Source organism: Emys orbicularis, chromosome 1, assembly GCF_028017835.1.
Source record: "Emys orbicularis isolate rEmyOrb1 chromosome 1, rEmyOrb1.hap1, whole genome shotgun sequence".
Classification (NCBI taxonomy): Eukaryota; Metazoa; Chordata; order Testudines; family Emydidae; genus Emys; species Emys orbicularis.
Window position 1 is genome coordinate 254,657,362 of NC_088683.1, and position 24,947 is coordinate 254,682,308.

Genomic DNA, 24,947 nt, shown 5'->3' on the forward strand with positions numbered 1-24,947 from the left:
ACCTTGCACCACTTTGGAATTCTGATGGCACCTCTCTAGAATAAAGTGCATTGCTACAGTCAGTGCTGTTTATTTTCTGTTTTTAATGCTTTTTTGTGTGTGAATTTTACCTGACTGAGATGATTTTATATTAGGGAGCCTGGAAAAAGTAGTAGTTTGGTTCATACGTAAAAATGTTCCTCTCATTTGCAAGCTCTTTCGAGGCCATTGTGGGCTTACTCTGACTTATTAGCAGCACCTTACTCCTGGAGTAGTCCCCTTAACTTCAGTGGGACTATTCCTAGAGTAAAATATTTTTCAATGTGAGTAAAGGTACTACAGCCCTATGGCCACTATCTTGCAAACAGATACATGCTTAACTTTAAGCATGTGACTTCATATGGTAAAAGTGACGTTCATGCATAAGTATTTGCAGAATCAGGGCCTAAGTGAGCATTTAGCTTCCCATCTAAACATCTAAGATTCACAGAGTAAAACACTTGGCAACAAAAATCTATAGAAAATTCTAATTACTTTTTTACTTTTACACGTACATTAAATGCAAGAGAACAGAAGAATGAGCCCCTGGGCTGGATGGAAGTAAATTGACTATTTTTTCCCTTCTCTTGAGCTTGGGTTTCCCTTAAGGGTACTGCTCATATGATTTATTCAAATAACAGATTGAATTGAGATCCTAATAGATTTTGTTTGTGTTTTTATTGTGTGGTAAGATTCCAAAAAGTATTTATTACTGTTACTGTTTTTCTTTTTTCTCTGTTTTTAGGCATCTTTGCCGTCCTTGTCACAACCGGGAGAAAGCCAGGGGTCTGGGGAAATACATCTGCCAGAAGTGCCATGCCATTATTGATGAACAACCGCTTATATTCAAGAATGATCCCTATCATCCTGATCATTTCAACTGTGCCAATTGCGGGTAATTGTATTTTATAGAAGAAAAAAACTTTAAGAAAATGCTGATTTTCATTTGTTTTGTCTGTTTAAATTTAAAGTCAGCTGTATTGATGTAATCCATGTTATCAGAGTGTGAGGGCTTGTCTATACTTACCGCGCTGGTTTGGCGGCAGGCAGTCGAACTTCTGGGTTCGATTTATCGCGTCTTGTCTGGACGCGATAAATCGAACCCAGAAGTGCTCTCCGTCGACTCCGGTAATCCTGCTCGGCGCGAGGAGTACGCGGAGTCGACGGGGGAACCTGCCTGCCGCGTCTGGACCGCGGTAGGTTCGAACTAAGGTACGTCAACTTCAGCTACGTTATTCACGTAGCTGAAGTTGCGTACCTTAGTTCGAATTGGGGGGTTAGTGTAGACCAGGCCTGATTCTTTGTCCCCTCTAATAGCTAGACCATGTATGGAGGTTTGAGTCCGCCATTACCTCTGGGCTCATGGACTTGATCCTTTAGCTCAAACAATAGAGGCTCATAGATTACAGAAATCTGGGGTGCAGTCCTCTCTCAGACAAGCTTAAATGAAAGCTGAGGTTCTGTAGAACAAGATGGTATCTTGGGAGAGGTTGTAGTATCACTGTGTGTATCCCCAATTCTAGCTCTGGGCACAGATGAGGGTTTCAGAAGTGACCTACTGAGAGATTGGATGCAGGGGAGAACAGGAGACAGGAGTTGAAGATGACACTAAGGTTGCATTCCTTGGAGGATAGTGAAGAGGAATTAAGATGAAAGATGAGAATTTCATTTGGAAAGAGATTGAGTTTGAAATGGTGATAGAAGATGTGAGACTGGACAGAACCTCACCCCATGCAATCCTTTAAAATAATCGAACCATTTGTAACAGTGAGGGTAATAAACCACTGGAACAGTGGTAGGTTCTGGTTCACTTGAAATGTTATCAGACTTATCAGTGATCTGATTAACAGACACTCAAGTTTGTGTGGCACATAATATTAACTAGGATTTAAGATTATAAGCACTGTGGCCTGAAGGAATAAAAAAGTCAAAATGCCCCAAACCGTAGGCTGAATGAACTGCTACTTAGCAGTAATCTTAATGATAAACTAAGAAATCCCAGTGACTTTTCTATTTTTCTTCACTTGTTTAAAAAAAAATAAAAAGTGCAGCCCCTTCACCTCCTCCACTTGCTTCCATCATTTGCTGCTTAACTTATTCCTCTGCCTCCTCTGGTTTTTAAAAGGAAATTGTAAATTCTTCCCTCCTTTTTCTTTGAAACAATGTGTCTTCAGCTGTGGCAGCTGGTCCTTGTCTTCAGGGCTGAGCCACTTCCCCAATTTTTACAGGCTGCGATGGCAGCTGTGTCAACACTACACAGCAGAAACCCTATAGCTCTTGGGGCAATTCTGAGGAGAGAGTATTTCTGCTTCAAACAGCTCTGCAGAGAATCTGTGGATTTTCAAAGTGGCCTCTGCAGCAGCTGGAAAAGGCAATTTCCCATCCCCTGGAGGGACTAAAGCTTGCATGGGTATTAGCAGTGGGTAAACACAGATTTCCCCCCAATTTTCCATGTCCTGCACAGAGATGCTGGATTGGACGTTTTATGGGAGATAACACAGGTGCACTAGTTTGTAGCTGACCATCCAGTAATTTGGTAGTAGGGAAGTTTTCACTTTAGATATTTAGTGCCACAGCAAAGATCAGTTTAAAAAGAATCTGTAATCCTAAAGCAAGAGCAACCAAATGAGACCACCATTGATTATACAGGTTGAACCTCTCTAGTCCGGCACTCTCTGGTCCGGCAACATCCATGACCCAGCATGATTTTATTTTATGTTTTTTATGCTTTATTTACTTATTTCCTTGTGCCAATACAGTAACATTGTGTAACAACACTAACACTTTGTTATGAAGAGAGCTGGTAAGTCTTGGCTATGCAGCATTGCAAGCGTTGTTTCATTATTCACCTCGGCAAGGTAAAAATAAAAAGAGACCCGCTCGCTACAATATGGACCTCCCGTGGTTCAGCAAATTCTCTGGTTTGGCACCGGTCAGGTTCGTAGGGTGCCGGACTAGAGAGGTTCAACCTGTAGTCCGTTTTAAAGCTTAATTCTGACAATGTCATTTAACTGTTCTTAATAACATAATTATTCAGATTGGATTCAGATCATCCAATTTAGTGGTTAAAACAAAGTAGCGTACAGAGATTCTGAGATAGTAAGAATATACATGACTGTCACATATAGGTGCATATTTTTCTTTATCCCTGAACCCTATAAAGGCATGCATGATTGACTTGGCCTTAGAGCACTAAATTCCAGTATCAGTTATACTGATGTTAATCCAGAGGAAATCATATGACTATAGTGGATTATACTAGTGTCACTGAGAACAGAAGTTAGCCCAGTGTATCTAGGACCTTGTCTACACTAACGAGGTTAGTCAATCTAAGTTACGCTAGTTAAGTTACATAAGTTATGTAGCTGAAATCGAGGTAGCTTAGATCGATTTACAGCGGTGTCTACACCATGCTATGTTGGCGGGATGCACTCTCCCATCAATGTATCCGCGTCTTTACCAGACTCGCTAAATCAATGCCGCTGTATCGATCGTAGCAGCACCGATTTAGCCCATAGTGAAGACAAGCCCTAGATCTTACAAATGATTTTGTGTTCATTGTCAATGGCATGTAAGAAAATGATGAAACTATTGTAAATCAGATATTTAGAGAAAGTAAAAAACTTCATGCATTATACAATGCAAACATTCAATCGTCAAGATAAAATCCACTGAACCAGGCTGTTTTGAACACTAATATACAAATCCCATAATGGAGTGTAAATAAAACTTTTGAAATAAATTCATAACAATAAAGTCATGCCTTCAAAACGTCCCATTAACTAAAATCATTCTCTGTATTCTCAGATTCTGTGTGTTCATGTTTGATTCATTAATTTTTGAACAGGAAGGAACTTACTGCTGATGCTCGTGAGTTGAAGGGAGAATTATATTGTTTACCATGCCATGATAAAATGGGTGTCCCCATTTGTGGCGCATGTAGGAGACCAATTGAAGGACGAGTGGTGAATGCTATGGGGAAACAGTGGCATGTGGAGGTAAATGTCGAAGAGTGTATTGTATTTTATAAATATTGGCATGAATATACTAGGTCTGGAATTTTATGAGTCAGTTTCAATAGAAAGGATTAGAAAATTCTATAGAAATGGTTGGTAAAGTAAATTGTAGAGCATGTCTTCAGTTGTAATCACACACACAGTTCATTCCATTTTGAAAAATTCTGCATTTTGAGAGAGATTCCCTATATTTCAGATGAGAAATAGTTGTAGAACTCAAAATATCTCTTAAGTCAACAGAAACTTTTAAAATGTCTATATACACGAGGACACTGGCATGAAAGTATGGTTTAGCTGCCACAAATTTCCTGTGTGGTCTTGGGCAAATTATTTAATCTCTCTGTGTCTGCATCGCCATCTGTAAAATGGGGATAATAATGACATTGCCTACTTTACAGGCTGTGTATGAAGTTAAGTTCACTGTTCAAAAAGCTGCTTTGAGATCCTTGGAAAGCGCTATAGAAGTGCAAAGTATTATACAGAAATGTAGTAATATTTTGCATAAATACTATTCATTACAAACTGGAGAATTGGTTTGAAATAAATAGGATGAAATTCAGTAATGACAAATGCAAAGTGCTACACATAGGAAGGAATAATCAATTGTACAATTACAAAATGGGAAATGACTGCCTACAAAGGAGTACTGCAGAAAAGGATCTGGGGTTATAGTAGATCACAAACTAAATATGAGTCAACAATGTAATACTGCTGCAAAAAAGCAAACAGCATTCTGGGATGTATTAGCAAGAATGTTGTAAGCAAGACATGAGAAATAATTATTTCACTCTACTGATAAGGCCTCAGTAGAAGTACTGGGTCCAGTTCTGGAAACTTCAGGAAACCACACTTCAGGAAAGATGTGGATAGATTGGGGCAAGTCCAGAGGAGAGCAACAAAAACGATTAAAGATCTAGAAACTATGACCTATGAGGAAAGATTGAAAAAATTGGGTTGGTTTAGTCTAGAGAAGAGACGACTGAGAGGCAACGTGATAAGTCTTCAAGTACATAAAAGGTTGCTGTAAAGTGTGTGGGAGGGGGGAAGGGGGATAATTTTTTCTCCTTATCCACTGAGGACAGGACAAGAAGTAATGGTCTTAAATTACAGCAAGGGAGATTTAGGTTAGCTCAGTGATTTTTCACCCTGTGTGTCCACCCACTACATGTAAGGCAGTGGTTCTCAACCTTTTGTTTTGGTGATCCCTCTGAGTGTGACCTCCCCTTATAAATTGAAAACCTTTTTTATATTTAACACTATTATAAATGCTGGAGGCGAAGTGGGATATGGGGGTGGAGGCTGACAGCTCGTGACTCCACATAATAACCTTGCAACCCTCTGAGGGATCATGACCCCCAGTTTGTGAACCCCCTGGTCTAAAGGGTCCGTGAAAGGACTATGAAAATAAAGTTTTAGATCCCAGAAAAAGCATTCAATTTTTCTGATCAATCAAAAATATGTGACTACCCCCACCTACAGGTCAAAACCCAGAAGTATTGTCATTACCATAGAAACCCACAGTTTAGCAAACCCTTTCTCACGCTGCGTCAAATGCTGTGCCGAGCACATGCAACATTTATATTTGAATTCTGTTCAGTCAGTTTTCAGTCTAAGACTTCTTTGGTAGGGGTCTGCAGACAACAGGTTGTATTTCGAAAGGGGGCCGCACCTTCATTTGAAATTTTTTAGGGGTCTGCAAATGAAAAAAGGTTGAAGACCATTGGTTTAGACATTTGGAAAATCTTCCTAACTGTAAGAGTAGTTAAGCACTGGAACAAATTACCTAGGGAGGTTGTGGAATCTCTATCATTGAAGGTTTTTAAGAACAGATTAGACAAACACCTGTTAGGGATGGTCTAAAGATAATTAGATCTGTCTTAGTGCAAGGGACTAGACCAGATAACCTATTGAGGTCCCTTCCAGTCCTACATTTCTATGATTCTGTTACAGAGTTCCATAATACTACTTTGCCATTTATGACACCTTCTATTTGAAAATCATAAAGCATTTCACAAACAACTGTTGAGCGTTTCAAAGTGCAGGAGATTTAGCCATACAGCTTTCATTAAATTTAATGGAATATATGTATCTAAATCCTTTAAACTGCTTTGAAAATCTCAATCAATAAATGTATCCTTACTCCACATTCCGGTGAGGCAGGCAAGTATTATTATGCCCATCTTATGGATGGGAGAATTGAGGCAAAAAGAAATTAAGTGACTCCCAAAGGGGCAGGGTCATAAATGGAACCCAAACCTGCTTAGTCTCGCTCCCTTAATCACAAGATCATCCTTCCTCCTCAGATATCTTTAAATAAATAAATAAAAAACACATCACCATTGACCAGGTTATTGTGACTGCCAAACAAGAAGCGTAGCAATAAAGTTTCTTTAAGTTAGTTTAAGAATTTTCCACGATATCAATGCAATTTATCAACTAATAATGAATCCAAAACCTTTTCTTCAGTTTATTTTTTTCTTTAGTCTATTTTCTTTAAAATATAAGACTTTAAAATGAGCAATATTTTGTTTTTTTATGTTTTAAATCTAAAAATAATAAAAGTGTTGTTTTTAATTTTAAAGAAGGCATTACCAGCAGACTATCCTTCAATAATGCTCAGTCCTGAGGTTTGTGTATCTGTTTCCAAAGAAATGCCATTAACTCAACCAATCCAGAGACAATTCATATCATTTTCTTTGCAGCATTTTGTTTGTGCAAAGTGTGAAAAGCCATTTCTTGGTCATCGTCACTATGAGAGGAAGGGCTTGGCATATTGTGAAACCCATTACAATCAGGTAAGGTTGAATTTTGTATCTTAGCCATTAATAAATTCATGATTCATCAACTCACTTATATCTGTCAGAGAGAAAAATATTAACACTAAGGGACTAGTTTTGCCTTCTGACAACCATCTATGGCTTGAAAAGTAGTGTCTGAAGTATTGTAATTCCTTAAACATTTTAACATTTTTCTGCAAATGGTTCAAGTATTTCAATACAAAACTGTTAAGGACTTAACAAAACATTCAGTATATACTCGGCCTTCAAATCCATAATTACTAATGACTGTAGGACTATTGGCTGTGAACTGCAAGGTCAGTGCACCTGTTCAATGCTACTAATGACACCCAACTTTTCCAAGAATCTAAGGAAAATTTGTCACTCACTGTCTAGGGTTTAACACTAGGCCTTAGTTAATAGAGTGGCTTTCCTTACAGCTGCTACCGCATGATAATATGACTCTACATGAAGATAGACTGTGTAACCCAGCTTGACTCACTTTTTCTCCATCTAAGACTACAAACACCAAATGCATTTGTCAGAGAACACCACCTAGTGACTACTTTTATTTTCATACATGGATTATAGTCAATGTTCCTTTTCCCTACAGATCCCTTTTTTATAGTCACTCAGATACCACAGTGAGGAGCATAGTTGAAACATCTGGATGAATAAATAAACAAAAGATTTTTGTGTGTGTATTCTGTTAACTGTTAAAATAAACTTGTTGCAACTATTTTAAACATGAGCAAACTGCAAAGTATCACATGCACACACCTTTTGGCACATAAAAAGTGGGTAATAAGCTCCATAGTTCTATGGCATGTATTAATTACAGATTCCTGAATATTCAGTTTTGAAGGTTTGATGTTTGAAATATTGATAGTATAGCTGTAAATGATAAATGCCAAAGCACTACAGATGTTAGGTAAAATTTGGGCCAAAAGTAGAATGGGAGGGTGGATGGGTGTGTACATAAAAATTGAAACTATGCAACAGAAACAGCAAGGCATTGTTCTAGAACCTGAAAGTTCAAATTGACTAGAAACAAGTGATATACAAAAGTGAAACTTTCTAGCTTAATTTTCCAAGATGAAAGAAATGCAAAAAGGAAACAAAACATAATTAGTAGAGAAAAAAAATTAAACATTATTTTTCATCTTTAATAATGAAGGGTCTTATTTGTAATGGGAATGGAAAGGTGACTTTAAAAAAAAGAATTAAGTAATTTGACAGTATGCATTCCTTTAATCTTACTGAGTTTGTTAGAAAAGTTGCTATGTCCATATGCTGAGCTTCAATTATTTTGTTTCTAAAATTCTATCCACGATAAATTTTTAAAATTAAAATTCATATTTTCCCCCTATCCACAGCTGTTTGGTGATGTTTGTTTCCACTGTAATCGTGTGATTGAAGGAGATGGTAAGCATTTCTTAAATTGCATTTTTTTTATGTCACTTCAGTAGGAAGCACTTACTAAAAGAGGCACCAGGGAAAGGGAAGACTGGTGTTGAATCCCTTTCGAAATGCTGATTCCCATAATGCCTTTTTCTAAATTCTTCAGAGTTTCTGTGAGTGAAATAAGAGTGTAAAATGGCAAGGCCCCAATCCCTTAGTGAGTTTTACACAGGCAGCTTCCTTCACCTGTGTGGAGCCCCACTGACTTTAATAGATCTCAATGCAAGTGCAATAATCCACATGCATGCACCTCATTACAGAATTAGGGCCTAAGGGCCTGATTTTAAAGGTATTTAGGTGCCTAAAGAGGCAGGTGCCTAGTGGGATTTTTAAAAGCTCATAGACACCTAATTTCCATGATTTTAATGCAAATTAGGCAGCTAGGAGCTTTGAAATCCCACTAGGTTGCTATCTGCATCTCTAGGAACCTACATATCTTTTTAAAAAAAAATCTGGCCTTAAGTCTGTAGAAGTGAGGCTGTCACAAACACTGCCAAAGGATTAGCATCTATAAAGACAATCCAGGTGACCATTAATCTGGAGTGTGGCTGTTGACAACCAAGTGGGACAGGATGGTAGAGAAAGCAGATAATTTAATATGAGGCAACACAAAAGTTATACCTACCTTACAACACCTATCTGAACCAATACCATGTACCAGTAATAGCACCAGCTAAACCAAAACCAGTAATCAAGTGGGATAAGGCCCAGACACTTTAAAAGGACATCATGGATTATAATCATGACACTAAAGGATGAGTTCTAGATTCAAATGATGTGCTTTCCATATAGTTTCAAGACTACACTCTACCTATAAAACTACAATTTAGGAGTCTTCTTGAAGGAAATATTCTGCTCACCTTCATTAAAATCCTCCAAAACGAAACACCCCCCCCCCACACACACACACACACACTTTCCCGGAGGAGCCCAGGGCTGGCTGAAGCCCCAAGCCCCCCCCCACCTGCCCGGAGGAGCCCCGGGCCAGCCACAGCCGTGCCTCCCCTCCCCAGACCCAAGCCACCCAGATGTGTTTTTCATTGTTGGACTTCTATTATGTCAAAGCATTTTTAAATTTACTTCAGAATTGTTATACAGACAGCCGCTTTTACCAAAAAAGCAAAAGAAATAATAAAAAAGACAAGAATGTGCAAAGCACATTATTTGTGTTTTTATTCCGTTAGGTCCAGTAAAGAATAGAGATAACTGTGCATGATTTTTATTATTGAGTCTGCAAAAAAACCCCAAAACCTTACATAAATAAATTACAATGATTTGGATGTATATATGTGCATATTACTTTATTAACTTTAGGAAAAATAAATAATTTTAGGGAAAAGTGTCAGTGCGGCCACCAGCAAGAGTTGGTGGCCGCACTCTGAGGCCATCAAAAAATTTGTTGCGAGAACCCCTGATCTATGGAGCAATACGTAAATTATCTATCTGATTAGGATGGTTCTGACAAACAGCAGAGTACCTTTCTCCAAAATGACACTTATTGGACAACTAGCACCCAGAAGTTGCAGAGAGAAGTGCTTGACCAAGGGTGACAGCTACTATAATTGAACATGACTACAGCTGTCTGGCAATAGTCAGTTTCATTCATAGTAGGCAGTTGGGTTGCCAACCTTCCCGGTTTCGCCGGGAGTCTCCTGGAATCAGACGCTATCTCCCAGAGGCTACTGCAGCCAAACTGGGAGATTTTGGCGCTAAAAGTCCAGCGGTGCAGTGGGGCTAAGGCGGGCTCCCTGCCTGACCTGGCCCTGCGTCGCTCCTAAAAGTGGCCATCATGTTCCTGCGACCCCCTAGGGGGGGAGGGCCCTGAGGTCTCTGTGCGCTGTCCCCGCCCCAAGCGCTGACTCTGCAGCTCCCATTGGCTGAGAACTGCGGCCAATGGGAGCTGTGGGGGTGGCATTTGCTGGCACGAGCAGCACTTGGAGCTCTCTGCCTCCCTCCCCCGCAGCTGCAGGGGACGTGCCGGCTGCTTCTGGGAGCGGCACGGGGCCAGGGCAGGCAGGGAGCCTGCCTTAGCCCCGCTGTGCTACCTGGCCAGAGCCTGCACCCCTCACCCCCTCCTGCACCCCAGCCCTGAGCCCCCTCCTGCACCCAAACTCCCTCCCAGAGCCTGCACCCCGCACCCCCTCCTACACCCCAGCCCCAGGCTCAGCCAAACCCCTCTGCCCCAGCCCAGAGTCCATACCCCAACCCCTTGCCCCAGTCCAGTGAAAGTGAGTGAGGTGGGGGAGAGCAAGCGAAAGAGGGAGGGGGGAATGGAGTGAGTGGGGAGGGGCCTCGAGAAAGGGGCGAGGCAAAGGTGTTGGGGTTTGTGTGATTAAACAGTTGGCAATCCTAGTAGGCAACCTTGGGTGCATTTTTATAGTGGAGCTGCACTTGTTGACCTGAACTAAGAAGAGGAAATAGACCATTTTTTGGCAAGGGAAGAGGTGGAAAGTGTTAGGATCTTTATTTGAATGTTCAAATGGACCAACACCAGAATTCAGCCAAAGATTTCTTTATTAATCCAAAGACCAAATTGGCTTTTATATGGTTACTTTAAGCATGTACCCGTATAACAGCTATCAATCATAAGTATTGATCGGATACTTACAACAGGATTAGGCCCGGGATGCTCAAACCCATATTGGCTGGCTTCAGCTAAACAAGCAGGCACTAGCATGTGGTCCCACCTATTCCCTTCCCTCTTTTATATCTTACAATAAACAGGCCTACATATCTGACATCACTGAGTTTTAGGTATTCACCTTTGTCAAAACTGGTTAGAACAGTGCTTGACCAGTTTGCTGGCAAATGCCCCGGGACTTGAAGGACTTCCCTCACAATATTTCACTCATCTCTATCATATCTGCAAATGTTAGAGGAACTTCTCCTCCCATGAATCATTCCTTGCTAACAAAGGCTCTATGTTTCATTTCTCTAAGTTTAGTTTAGTTTTTTCCTAATAAAGCATGCTTTAGGAGGTTTCATTTCTTAATTCTCAGCAACCCTATGTAAAGAAAGCAGGATGGAAAGAGATACAAAGGAAGAGGAAGTAGAGATTGACATAAACAAAGGGGGAAAGAAAGGCAACTTTGATTCAAGATCAAAATGGAGCTCTTCCAGAGCAGAGCTATCACAAAACAAAGAGTAGAACTAAATGTTAAGCATCTAAATGTTAAACACTGAAGTAATTTAGAGGCATCTATGCCTCCTACACAGCACTTACCTACAGTATATGTGTATGTGTGTCTCCTTACCCTCACTTCATTTTCATTATTATGGTGCCTAATTTTATCCCTAATTGAGAAATAAGTTTAAAAATAATCACCTTTTCCTGTATGTCTTATGAATGTGTAAATTTCAGAAGTTTTCAACAAATGCCTTTGTTTATTAAACTGCTAATATTGTCTTTTTCCCCCTCCCCCTAGTTGTCTCTGCTCTGAATAAGGCATGGTGTGTGAACTGTTTCGCTTGTTCCACTTGCAACACTAAGTTAACACTCAAGTAAGTTTATCAGATAGTTTAAGAAGATGAAAAACAGTTGTGATCTCTTCAGAACAGATCAATAGTCACCTTTCAAGCACAGCTGTTATTGTTATAGTTTAACTGTAATGGTATATAACCTTTATAGACAACTTCTTGTAAATGATATATGTATTCGTTCCTGTTGCTCCATTTACTACTTTAAAATCTATTTTTGCTTTGTGTTCAATTCTTCTTTCAGCTATGACTTATTCTTAAATCTTTTCCTGTTCTTTCCACTGTTTCCTCTGTGTCTTATCTAAAGGGATAAGTTTGTTGAAATTGATCTAAAACCTGTCTGCAAACACTGTTATGAGAAAATGCCAGAAGAATTTAAACGTCGACTTGCCAAACGGGAGCGAGACGCAAAGGATAAAGACAAGCTGAAAAAGAAAAAGCCAGTCTGTTTGTAAACTTTTCTTTTCCTCCTATCACCATCTCTGCTCCTTTCTTCTTTGGTCAGTGTTTAGGACATGTATTTTTCTTTTGGTTTTCTGCATGTGTTTGTGATAATCAAAGACAGAACAACTATTAATTTCCACATATCTATGATTTGAAATTTTGAACGCTACATTTTAATATGTTAAGTTTAGGCCATTGTGCTCTGAAATTGAGCTTGCAAGGTTTCTTAAACAGCAAAACTCATAAATTTTGGACTTCTCAGAGAAAAATTCGTACCTTGCTGAACAGACTGTTTTAGACTACCGTATAGCTATGATTTCATTCCAGATTCCCAAATTTCATATCTTTTGTGCATATAGTTAATTACATATGCCAGTAGGCATTTGTGTGCATGCAGGCTTAATAGTTAGCTGTCCACCTGCCTATCTGCATGCTCAAATGCAGGATTATGCTTAGAAAACTTGGGGAATGCAGATTTAGAAGCTAGCTGTGAAAACCTGATAGTTTTGAAATTCCACTTTTAGTAAATGCTTTGTGCTTCCATTTTAACATCCCACAAAATAGTTTTTAAGCTAATATAAAATGTCAGTCCCTGAAAACAATATTGTATGCAGAGTACATTTTCTTGTTTTACTAACATTAACATTAATTAGTTAGTTTTTCACTAACATTAACATTTTGCTCCATTTTTAAATTACTGTATCACAACAGCACTCAATTAGACATATAACCATAATTCAGTAGCAGGGATGGGTGTATGCAAATCCACATATTCTTCTTTGAGTGCTTGCTAATGTCCATTCCATGGTAGGTGTGCGCGCGCCCATGTGCGCAGCCATTGGAGACTTTTGCCTTAGCGGTACCTGTAGGGCCAGCTGTGGTGCCCTCTGGAGTGCCGCCAGCCCTGCGCCTTCTCAGTTCCTTCTTACCGCCCATGGTGGTTAATCGGAGTGCCTCTGTCCCTTGCTTCGCAAGTGGTCAGTGTTTTTTCTTCATCTGTTTAGCCTTGTGCTTCTCTGTAAATAGTTTTAAGCGTTGTTAGTTAGTAGTTAAGTACCCGTTAAGTGTTTAGTTAGATAGTGTCCAAGCGGGAACTTCACCCCCGGAGGGCATGCAGGTTTCAAGCCCTGCTCATGCTGTAACAGGCCTATGCCTGTTAGTGACCCACAGAAGAGCTGTTTACAGTGCCTCTGGGAAACCCATATAAAGGAGCACTATCATATGTGCCAGTACTTTCATCCACAGAGTCAGAAGGAGCACGACATCTGCCTCAGGGCCCTCTAGATGCAGGCTGCCCTGTGTCCAGCTTCGGAGCCAGTGTGGCCCGAACTGGCATCCAGCGCTTCAACTTCGGTGTGTAGCACACCTCCAACACCGGGGTCCTCCCAGCACCGATCCCCGTCACCAGTGCCAAAAAAGAAGCCTAAGAAGACGGCACCAGCCAAGACCGACTAAGAGGCTCCGGGCAAGGGACTCTGTTCGCACCTTACGCCCACTCCAGACCCGTTGAAGGGTTCGGCCATGGGGGGGTTCCTCCCCCCAGAAAGGACCCGCCACTGACTCCAGTTCTACCCCTAAGAATAAAGAGGCGAAAAGACTGGACTTATTTGGCCGAAAGATTTTTTTCTATGGCTAGGCTCCAGTTTCGGGTGGCAAATCACCATGCCCTCTTGGGCCGCTACAATTTTAACTTGTGGGGCTCTCTCCTAAAGTTCATGTCCCAGGAAGCAGCCCAGGAATTCGCCACCCTGGTCAAGGAAGGGACCGCGGCTGCTCGGTCCTCTCTCCAGATGGCCTAGGATGCTGCCGATTCAGCTGCCCGAGTGGTCACCTCAGCGGTGATCATGCAGCGCAGCTCCAGGACCTTCCATTTGACGGTGTCAGCCTGTTTTCTGATCAAACGGATGCGCGTCTGCATGACTTACAGGACACAAAGGTGACCCTCCGCTCCTGGGGATGCACACGCCTCAGTCGTCTAGGCAGCCATTCCGGCCTCCCCACCTCCTAGGCAGTGGCAGCCTCAGCAGGGACCTAGAAGGAAAAGGGACACTGGGTTCAACTGCTGCTGCCCTTCATCATCCCAATCTCCTGCGCGGCCTGGTCTGGCAAAACACCAGGGGGCCAGAAGAGTTCATTTTGAGGGTGCGCTTGGGAGCGACGCACTAGCCAACTGCCCGGATCCTTCCTGCCCTTTTCTCTGACCACTTGGCCTGGTCGCGGGTTATCTCAGACCGTTGGGTCCTGGACATAGTGGCTTGGGGCTACACCCTGCAATTTTTGGCCGCCCCATGTTATATATATATATATATATATATATATATATATATACACACATATATATACACACATACACAATTTTTGGCCGCCCCATGTTATATATATATATATATATATATATACACATATATATATACACACTCACTCTCTCTCTCTCTCTCTCTCTCTCTCTCTCTCTCTCTCTCTCCCTCTCCCTCTCTCCCCTCGTTCAGGAGGTTGAGAACCTCCTGAAAGGCAAATGGGAGGTTCAGATCCATCCTGGACCTACGGGGCCTCAACAAGTCTTTGTTGAAGTTCCACATGGTATCCCTGGCTTCCATCATCCCTTCTCTGGGTCCGGGGGTCTGGTACGCTGCTCTCGACTTAAAAGATGCTTACTTTCATGTCTCTATCTTCCCGGGGCACAGACGTTTCCTGCACTTTATAGTGGCAGGGCGCCACTTCCAGTTTATGGCGCTGCCCTTTGGCCTGTCCTCAGCCCCCAGGGTCTTCACGAAATGCATGGCGTTGGTGGTGGCTTACCTGAGGTGTCGAGGGGTTCAGATCGTCCCATATCTCGACAACCGGCTCAACAAGCGCAGGTCTTCAGAGGAGGTCCAGAGGAGCCTCGATCTTGTGCGCTCCACCTGCAGCGACTTGGGTCTCCTAATAAACACAGAAAAATCCACATTAGCACCGGTTCAACGCATACAGTTCATCTGTGCGGTTCTCGACTCCAGGAGGGCCAGGGCATTCCTGCCAGAAGCACGTTTTCAAGCCATGTCAAACCTGATCGCCCACATACAGAGCCAACCACTCACCACGGCCCACACGTGCCTGCAACTGATGGGCCACATGCACCTACATCGTAAGCCACGCCTGGCTTCATCTGAGGCCCCTACAAATGTAGCTGGCCTCAATCTACATTCCCAGCAGGCATCCCCTGGACCGAGTGGTCACAGTGCCGAGTCATGTCCTCTCACAGCTCAACTGGTGGCAGGATCCCAAGTTGGCGCTGCGGGGAGTCCCTTTCGTAACCCCGTCACCCTTGCTCACCTTGGTCTCAGATGCGTCAGACCTGGTCTGGGGTGGGGGGCTGTTGGCTGCAACACGACCTAGCCCTTCATATCAATGTCAGGGAACTCAGAGCGGTTCACCTGGCATGCCAGGCTTTCCTGCCCCACCTGGAAGGCAAGGTGGTGCAGGTCCTGACAGACAATACTGCCGCAACGTACTACATGAACAGGCAAAGTGGCGCCAGGTCTTCAGCACTCTTTCAGGAAGCGCTCAGCCTTTGTGACTTTTGTGAGCAGCAGGACATTCATTTGGTGGCCGCCCACCTGCCCGCTACCAAGAACATCCTGGCGGATCGCCTAAGCAGGAGTTTCTCGTCTCACCATGAATGGCCGCTCAATCCGGAGGTGGTCAACCTGATCTTCCGACGGTGGGGGACGCCCCAGGTGCACCTTTTCACGTCCAGACAGAACAGGAAGTGCCACATGTTCTGTTCTCTGCCGGGCAGGGACAAGGGCTCCCTGTCAGACGCCTTCCTGATCCCATGGTCGGGAGCACTCATGTACGCCTTCCTGCCGGTGCCGCTGATCCACAAGGTCCTGCTCAAGGTGAAGCAAGACAAAGCTTCAGTCATCCTCATAGCCCCGGCATGACCTCTCAGCACTGGTTTGCCATGCTCCTGAGCCTTTCAGCAGCCACCCTGTTACAGCTGCCACTTCGGCCAGATCTACTGTCCCACAACCATGGTAATCTGCTACACCCGAACATGGCGTTGCTGCACCTGACGGCGTGGTTTCTGCAGGGAGGAGCGGCAGTGTTCTGCCAGTGTCCAGCAGGTCTTGCTGAGTAGCAGGAAGCCCCCCACCAGGGCTACCTATGTATTGAAATGGAATCAGTTCACGTGTTGAGCCACGGATTGCCATATCTGGGTTGGAGGAGGCCTACCTGCAGGATGTCCTGGACTATTTACTACACCTGAAGCTCCAGGACCTGTTGCTGTCCTCGATCAAAGTGCACCTGGCGGCCATTTCGACTTTCCACCCTCCGTTTCAAGGCAGGTCGGTCTTTGCCCATCCCATGACAGCCCGGTTTCTGAAAGGTCTGGAGTGCCTTTACCCGCATGTCCGAGACCCGGTCCCTCCTTGGGACCCGAACCTTGTGCTCTCCAGGCTCACAGGGCCCCCCTTTGAGCTCCTGGCTTCCTGCTCCCTTCTGCTGTTATCCTGGAATGTCTCCTTTTTGGTCGCTATAACTTCATCCCGAAGAGTGTCTGAGATCAGGGCGCTCACGTCCAAGCTTCTACATATATGATCTTCTATAAGGACAAGTCCAGCTGCGTCTGCTCCTGGCCTTTCTGCCCAAGGTTGTCTCTCAGTTCCACGCGAGTCAGGACATATATCTTCCAGTCCTTTGCCCTAAGCCTCATGCGAGGGATGAGGAACGCAGGCTGCACACCGTGGACATTAGGGGAGCTCTGGCCTTCTACATAGAATGAAGCCATTCCGTAAGTCTCCGCAGCTGTTTGTTGCTGTCGCAGACCAGATGAAGGGTTTTCCAGTGTCCACCCAGAGGATCTTGTCCTGGATCACAGCTTGTATCTGCTACTGCTATGAGCTGGTGATGGCCCACTCCACTCCACTCGGGCGCAGGCGGCGGCGACGGCCTTCCTCACTCAGGTGCCGATCCAGGAAATTTGCCATGCCGCAACCTGGTCGTCCGTCCACACATTTGCCTCGCACTATGCGCTGATCCAGCAGGCTCAGGCTGATGCTCGTTTTGGCAGAGCAGTACTACAATCTGCAAGATTGTGAACTTCAAGCCCACCTCCTGGGATTCTGCCTATAAGTCACCTACAATGGAATCGACATGAGCAAGCACTCAACAAAGAAAAAATGGTTACCTCCACCTTTTTGTAACGGTGGTTCTTCAAGATGTGTTGCTCATGTCCATTCCATTACCCGCCCTCCTGCCCCTCTGTTGGAGTTGTCGGCAAGAAGGAACTGGAGGCACCTGATATACCATGCCATGAGTGCGGCACTCTAGAGGGTGCCACAGCCGGCCCTACGGGTACCACTAAAGCAAAAGTTTCCGACGGCTGCACACGTGTGCATGTGCACACCTACAATGGAATGGACATGAGCAACGCATCTCGAAGAACAACTGTTACGAAAAGGTGGGTAACCGTTTTTTGCAAACTCTGTCAAGATGCCCTTTGAATAGTAATTGACTTGTTTCTTACAGTTTATAAAGAGTTTATATTTTGTTTTTTGGAGTTCTCCAAAAGTTCTTTATAGTGAGAAGGTTTTTGATTTTTTTAAAATAAAATTTATAATTCACATTGGACTGAGTCTCCTGTTACAATCCATCATATTGCTGCAAAGTGACATTTAAATTAACAGCTCAGGGAATCCCATTGGAGATCAGAAAATCATGTCCAATATGGATTGATAAACAGAAGAGTTTTTTACTGTTTAGTTATTGAAAAGACTTGTTAAAATATCAGACACAGTCAACTTGAAGATTACATTTCCATCTGAAAATTTAGTATGTATTGTTTTAAGTAACTCGAGATTACTACAATTGAAAGAAATTAAATAGCATTTTATTTTTCTGGTTTTTGTTTGATTATTGTGCATTTGATAGCAGTTTGTGTTTTGTAGATACAGTGGCACTTCCTGTCTCGTGGGCAAACTGGCTCATAACTGCCGTCTGTAGGGATTTTTCCATTTTCCTCTGAAGCAGCTAGTACTCGCAACTGTCAGAGACAGTATAATTATATATGGCCACTGCTCTGATCCAGTATGGAAATTCATAGCATCTTCTAAATAAAAGTCCTTGCCTATACCCACATCAGATATCTGTACGTCCATAATGCTGGTGTCCACAGACTTCTGAAAATATAGTGTGTATCTTTACTGTTAGGTTTACAATTCAGTGGTTGCACAACATACAGTATTGCATAAAACAATCTTCCTCAGTATCCAAAAGTTCTCTATTTTTTTTTCTGTTTTCCTGTACAGTTGTTTCTTTCACTTCCGCTATTTACTTTCATGTCTCTTTCACATAAATATTGACTATATGTGCAATGACTGGCCATCTCAATCTTTCAAAACTCAAATCTGTCACCTTTAGCAAATTCACCTGTACTTAACCTGCCAGGGTTAAAAAAATAAAAATAAAAAGTCTCTCCTGAATTTGGGTTTTCCTTCCTGAATGTTGGCACCCAGTGACAAAGCTGGGCATTGCGAATAACAAATATAATTGTATGTATCCTAAAAAAATAGATTCAAGTATACATCTACATTTGCTGTCTTGCTATATCATTTATAATCTTAGCTCCATGTATATATTGAGCAAAATACTGAAAAAGCATTATTTTGCTGCCTGTACTATGTCAATATGGCATGCTTCAAATACTCTTTGAAATCTCTTTCACTAAAGATATTTTTCCTTTTATATCATTTGTAGGAACAAATTTGTTGAATTTGATATGAAGCCTGTCTGCAAGAAATGCTATGAGAAGTTTCCTTTGGAGCTGAAGAAAAGATTGAAGAAACTAGCTGAAACTTTAGGGAGGAAGTAAAGCCTCCTTCTAATCTCATCTTCCTGTGCAAAAAGAGAAAATATTACAGATATTACTTGACTTTTATTTTATTTTTCTTTGAGGCTGCAATCAGCAATACATAAGCAAAGAAAATGAGTTTCCTTGATGCATGACTAGCTTCATACTAAAGTACTTTCCTCTTATCTCCCACAAAACATGCATCTAAAAACCCTCTACATTTTATATAAACCTCATTACTAGCAAAAACAAAATATATCTTCAATTCTGTATTTGATATTTACATGTATACATATTTGTTGATATGTAGATTGTACTTGCATAGTAAATTGCAGATACAAATTCATGTTAAACTCTTATGGCTCTAGTACTGCAGTTGGATCTGCCTTGTGCCCACTGATATCAGTGGGATTCTGTGCAGACATAAGATCTGCTTGTGCATATCCTGCAAGGACTTAACAGACAAGCCTAGCTTTCTGTACACAAATAGTGCCGTTGAAGTTAATGGTAATACTCGTGCAGAGAATTAAGCATGTTTGTAAGTCTTTAAATGACTGTAGCATCACTTTTTATGGAACTACTTATTTGTAGATTCAGATCCAAGTAGTCATTATGAAGCCTTATTTTAAATGTCTCTGAAGAAAGTCAAACTTCTAAGTACAACCACTGCAAAAGTGTAGTGCCTTTAATAGATAATTCTTACATAATTAATCTTGTATATCAGACTTAAAAGTTGTAATGGAAATATAGAAAACATATTCCTGTTGCAAGAAATATGCATATTCAGAGCTACCTGAATTTTGCTATGTTCCGTTTAAAATAATCCAATAACATTCATGAGTGTTTTTGTATTTTACTTACTTTTTGTGCCTTATTCTTCTGTATCTTTCACAATAGTATTCAAAAAAATTGATGCATTAAATATATATACAGTTTTATTTTTATTTTATATTTTTATGCAGAAAATGTATACCAGGTATTATAAGAGATAATATGCTTTAACTACTTCAACTCTATAGGACGTATGAAGTTTGTTTGTTTTCCAAATATTGAGAACACCTGAATTTTAAAAAATACATCATGTTGCTTCTAGGCTGAATTAATTTTTTAATAGTACATGAAATAATTCTCTTTCATCTCTGACTGTTACTTTTACACCAGTGAGTGTATATATAAATGGTCTATCCTGGAAGGTGCTGAGCACCTTCAGCTTCCATGTCAGCCTTGAAGGACTGGGTCCAACCTGATTAGAATTCCCTATAACATACTTTTAAGTCTTATGCTATTCATTTATATTCATAAAGAATCTAGGGGTTTTTTCCCTTCCTTTATAAAAGTGCAGTTGTATGACAAACTTGTTTAACAAAATTAATAAATCTTTTTTTCCTTTACTATAGCAACCTAAACAGATTGTATAGGATTATATTCTACCAACTAAAGTCTCATTTCATATCTTGAAGAAAAAATATCCCTTAGTTGGTTTAAATGCTAAGCTTCCCAGTGTGATTAATAAAGGCTATAGAATATAACATGTCTGACTTTTTCTTAAAGGGATGTTTGGTGGTGAAGGTGAGAGACCCCGTATATGTTCTCTAATATGTAGCCTTATTAGTGCTACACGGAATACAGCCCAGTTTTCTGTTGTATTATTGAACTGTCAGAAGTGACTCCATAGTTAAGGCTGTATTTCCCTTACTGTATTTTTCCCTTAAAGCAGAACTACAGTCTGTCTATTTCCCACTTTAATAAATTAAATTTAGCTTTTAAATTTCAAATACCGCTCAGTGGATAGTTGAATTGTCTAGGAAATGTTTCGAATAAAATACTTGCTAACTTTTCCTAGAATAAAATAATTTAAAATAGGCTAGTTTTGAAATTTACCCCTGAACGTCGCCCACCCCCATCCAACACAGACAATCCGTCACCACACATTCTCACACGGGTCACATTTGATATTTAAAAACTATGCAGAATAAATTTATCTATCTTACTCATTATAATCAAAACTAGAAAAGACCAAGGAACTTCAGAGGGCCCAACTCTAGCTAGTGAGTGGCTAACATGATCCCATATCAGAGGGGTAACCATGTTAGTCTGAATCTGCAAAAAGCGACAAAGAGTCCTGTGGCACCTTATAGACTAACAGACGTATTGGAGCATAACCTTTCGTGGGTGAATACCCACTTCGTAGGATGCATGATCCCATATGAAATTCACTGATGACAAATGCAAGGTAATAAACATTGACAAGTAATGACAGGTTTCAGAGTAGCAGCCGTGTTAGTCTGTATCCGCAAAAAGAACAGGAGTACTTGTGGCACCTTAGAGACTAACAAATTTATTAGAGCATAAGCTTTCGTGGGCTACAGCCCACTTCTTCGGCTGTAGCCCACGAAAGCTTATGCTCTAATAAATTTGTTAGACTCTAAGGTGCCACAAGTACTCGTTACTTTTCAATAAAAAGAAGTTAAATCCATACACTTATTGAGTTCTAAGTTAACTGTAACAATTCAGGAAAAAGACCTGGGCATCACTGAGGACATCATTGTGTGGCAGCGGTACTGTGTAAATGTTATAATATATGTACATAATTGGTAGCATACCCTGACCTGCCATTTAGTCCTAGTCACTCCTCTTTATCATGCTAAGATCCACAGATCAATTACAACAGGTATTTTAGCATGGGGGGCAGCTTGGCGGCAGAACCTGACCTGTCTGTCACTGGCTGTCCTTGAAGTTCCTTCTGGTTTTATCTGCTGCCCCAGCGGTGTCACACGACTAAAGATAAACATGGCTATCTTCCCTGGTTGTGAGGGACTCAGTGTTTCAAACAGGATTTTCTTTTTTACCTGAAAGAGTGGCCTCTTCACTAAACAGGCCTTTTACAGGCAGCCACATTGAAGCAGGTGTCACCTCATCTCCCTCCCCTGTGTATGAAATCTGTCAGCATGAGCCCTGCAATAATGACAATCAATAAAAACAAATAAAAGTATTAAATGTTATTTGACACACAATGTGCAGTCACAAGAATTGCTAACATGGGTGAACAGTATCACAAGGTTGTCTACATTTTAAAAAATCCCATAGCCAAACAGCTTCTCCCTGAAACATATATGGGGTCCTATCTCTTTAATGCAGATATACAGGCTCTAGTTACTGAGATCAGACAACTCAGGCAAATCAGTTCCTAAACTGTCTTAGCGCTACACTGGGAAACTTTATGGAAAGTGGAGCTATTCAGAATCATCACAAAACCAGATGTACAATCCTGGCTCCTGCCAGATGCTACAGAAAGGAATGCAGGTCATTTGGCAAGTTGAAACAGCCTCTGCAGTATGAAAGAGAATACCACTTTGCAAGTCATAGCTGGAACAAATCCAAGGTGCTGAGGCAAAGTCAACAGTTGTCCTCAGTTGTCTCAGACCAATCTGCATGACTCCCAACAAGCCCTGTCTCAAGTTAGACCTGCCCCCCCCAAATTTGTGCCACACTTTTTCAGTTTGGAAGCAAATGGCTTCTTATGGCTTTGGTCAAAATGAGGACACTGGACATACTCTGTAGTGGTGCAAGAATCAAAGCCACAGTTTTGCTTCTTATCTCAAGCAGGCCATAGAAATGTGTGGACATGAATGAAACCATCCATCATCTATAGATCCCTACCAATTTCACGGGCCATTTTGGTCAATTCTATGGTCATAGGATTTTAAAAATCATAAATTTCATGATTTCACCTATTTAAATCTGAAATTTCACAGTGTTGTAATTGTAGAGGTCCTGACCCAAAAAGGATTTGTGGGGGGGGGGTCACAAAGTTGTTGTAGGGGGGTTGCGGTACTGCTACCTCCACTTCTGTGCTGCTGCTGCTGGTGGCGCTGCCTTCAGAACTGGACACCTGGAGAGCAGCGGCTGCTGGCTGGGAGCCCAGTTCTAAAGGCAGAACCACTGCCAGAAGTAAGGGTAGCATGGTATGGTATTGTCACCCTTACTTCTAGGTTGCTACCTGCAGAGCTGGGCCCTCAGTCAGCAGCCACCACTCTCTGGCTGCCCAGTTCTGAAGGCAGCAGCACTGAAGTAAGGGTAGCAATACCATACCATGCCATCCTTACTTCTGCGCTGCTGCTGGTGGGGTGCTGCCTTTAGAGCTGGGTGCCCGGCCAACAGCCGCCGCTCTCCGACCACCCAGCTCTGAAGGCAATACAGAAGTAAGGGTGGCAATACTGTGACCCCCCTAAAATAATCTTGCAACTCCCTTTTGGGTCAGGACCCCCAATTTGAGAAATGCTGGTCTCCCCCATGAAATCTGTATAGTAGAGGGTAAAATCACATAAAAGACCAGCTTTCACGGTGCGTGACGCGTTTTTCATGGCCAGGAATTTGGTAGTACTTCAGAGCACTACAACCAATTCCACATCAACAGTTGGTCCTCATTCTATTTCCAGGACCAGGAACAAACAGGGCTCCATCTGAAACATCTAAACAAGTTCCTAAAGGAGGCATACTTTCAATATTCCCAGTTACATATAGATGGTAGGTTGTATCCCCCACCCCAAATTCTGATTATTATTTGATCTGACATATACTCCCAGGGTCTCAACCTTTCCAAACTACTGTCCCCCTTTCAGGAGTCAGATTTGTCTTGTGTACCCACAAGTTTCACCTCACTTGAAAAGTACTTTCTTACAAAATCAGACATAAAAATACAAACGTGTCACAGCACAATATTACTGAAAAAATTGCTTACTTTCTCATTTTACCATGGAATGTACATATTGTACTTATATTTCAGTGTACAGTATATACAGCAGTATAAATAAGTCATTGTCTGAATGAAATTTTAGTTTGTACTGATTTTGCCAGTGCTTTTTATGTAGCCTGTTGTAAAACTAGGCAAATATCTAGATGAGTTGATGTACCCCCTGGAAAATCTCTGTGTACCCCAGGGAGACATGTACGCCTGATTGAGAACCATTGTCTTACTTGATCATGTATTAACAATGGCTTTAAGGAAGAAGGAAATTGACTCCTATTTCTTCCTGGATAATTTTGCTGGTCAGGGTGCTGTACAGAGAGAGCTGAAGGAAACAGAGTTATACAGTTGTTGAAGTAACTTGGACTCATGATAAACACATCATAATGGCTCCAGGTAGTCAATCACAGGCTTGGTCTGAGGATTAATCCTATTCTGTATAAATTCTAATCTCAGAAGAATATTAACTGAAGATGAAGCTGGCCATAGTGGAAAACAAATGATGTCACAGACATAAACCTCTACTGGGGGGCATGCTGATCTCATGCACAAACACGGTTCTGTGACACAGAGTTCACATGAGCCCTACCCAGCCTCTCGTCATCCCTTTTGTATCACGGAAATGCAGGGCTTTAGGGGACCTTGAGACGTCCTCAAGTCCAGCCCCTTAACGCTGAGGCAGGACTGAGTTACCCTAGGCCACCCCTGACAGGTGCTTGTGCAACCTAGTCTTAAAAACCTCCAATGGCAGGGACGCCAGGACCGCCCTTGGACGCCTGTTGCACAGTTCAACTTCCCTTAAAGTTAAAAAAAGTTTTATCTTAGATCTAACCCAATTCCCCCCCTCCCCCTGGCTGCAGATTAAGCCCCCGTTACTTCTTGTCCTGCCACCAGTGGCCATGGACAACTGATCACCCTCCTCTTCGTACTAGCCCCCTCCCCCATTTACACTGTTACCAGGCCAGCCAGGCAGGGCCGGCTTTAGGAAGTGCGGGGCCCAATTTGAACATTTTTGGCAGGGTCCCGGCAGGGAAGACTAACAAAAAAACCCTTTTCCTTTCTTCCATGTATTATTTACTTTCCATAACTATATAAATAAAATTATATATTATGTACATTGCATCATGTATGCTGTTGATTGGTTATTAATGAGCTCTGTTTCACATGTGTGGGTT

The 24,947-nt window shown here is 42.0% G+C and overlaps 1 protein-coding gene across 4 annotated transcripts in view; it reads left to right on the forward strand.

Annotated features, from left to right (window-relative positions):
• Positions 1–20,545, forward strand: part of LIMS1 (LIM zinc finger domain containing 1) — a 163,802-nt gene extending 143,257 nt beyond the window's left edge. For 3 of the 4 annotated variants that reach the window (XM_065423809.1, XM_065423810.1, XM_065423808.1), the window contains exons 5-10: positions 764–913; positions 3,866–4,016; positions 6,737–6,829; positions 8,188–8,236; positions 11,698–11,773; positions 18,932–20,545. In XM_065423809.1, the coding sequence (XP_065279881.1) occupies positions 764–913; positions 3,866–4,016; positions 6,737–6,829; positions 8,188–8,236; positions 11,698–11,773; positions 18,932–19,046 (634 nt within the window). In that variant the 3' untranslated portion in view covers positions 19,047–20,545. Of the gene's footprint in view, positions 1–763; positions 914–3,865; positions 4,017–6,736; positions 6,830–8,187; positions 8,237–11,697; positions 11,774–12,056; positions 12,205–18,931 lie in introns of those variants that run through there. The other variant, XM_065423806.1, reaches the window with a different exon arrangement.
• Positions 20,546–24,947: the final 4,402 nt, after the last annotated feature.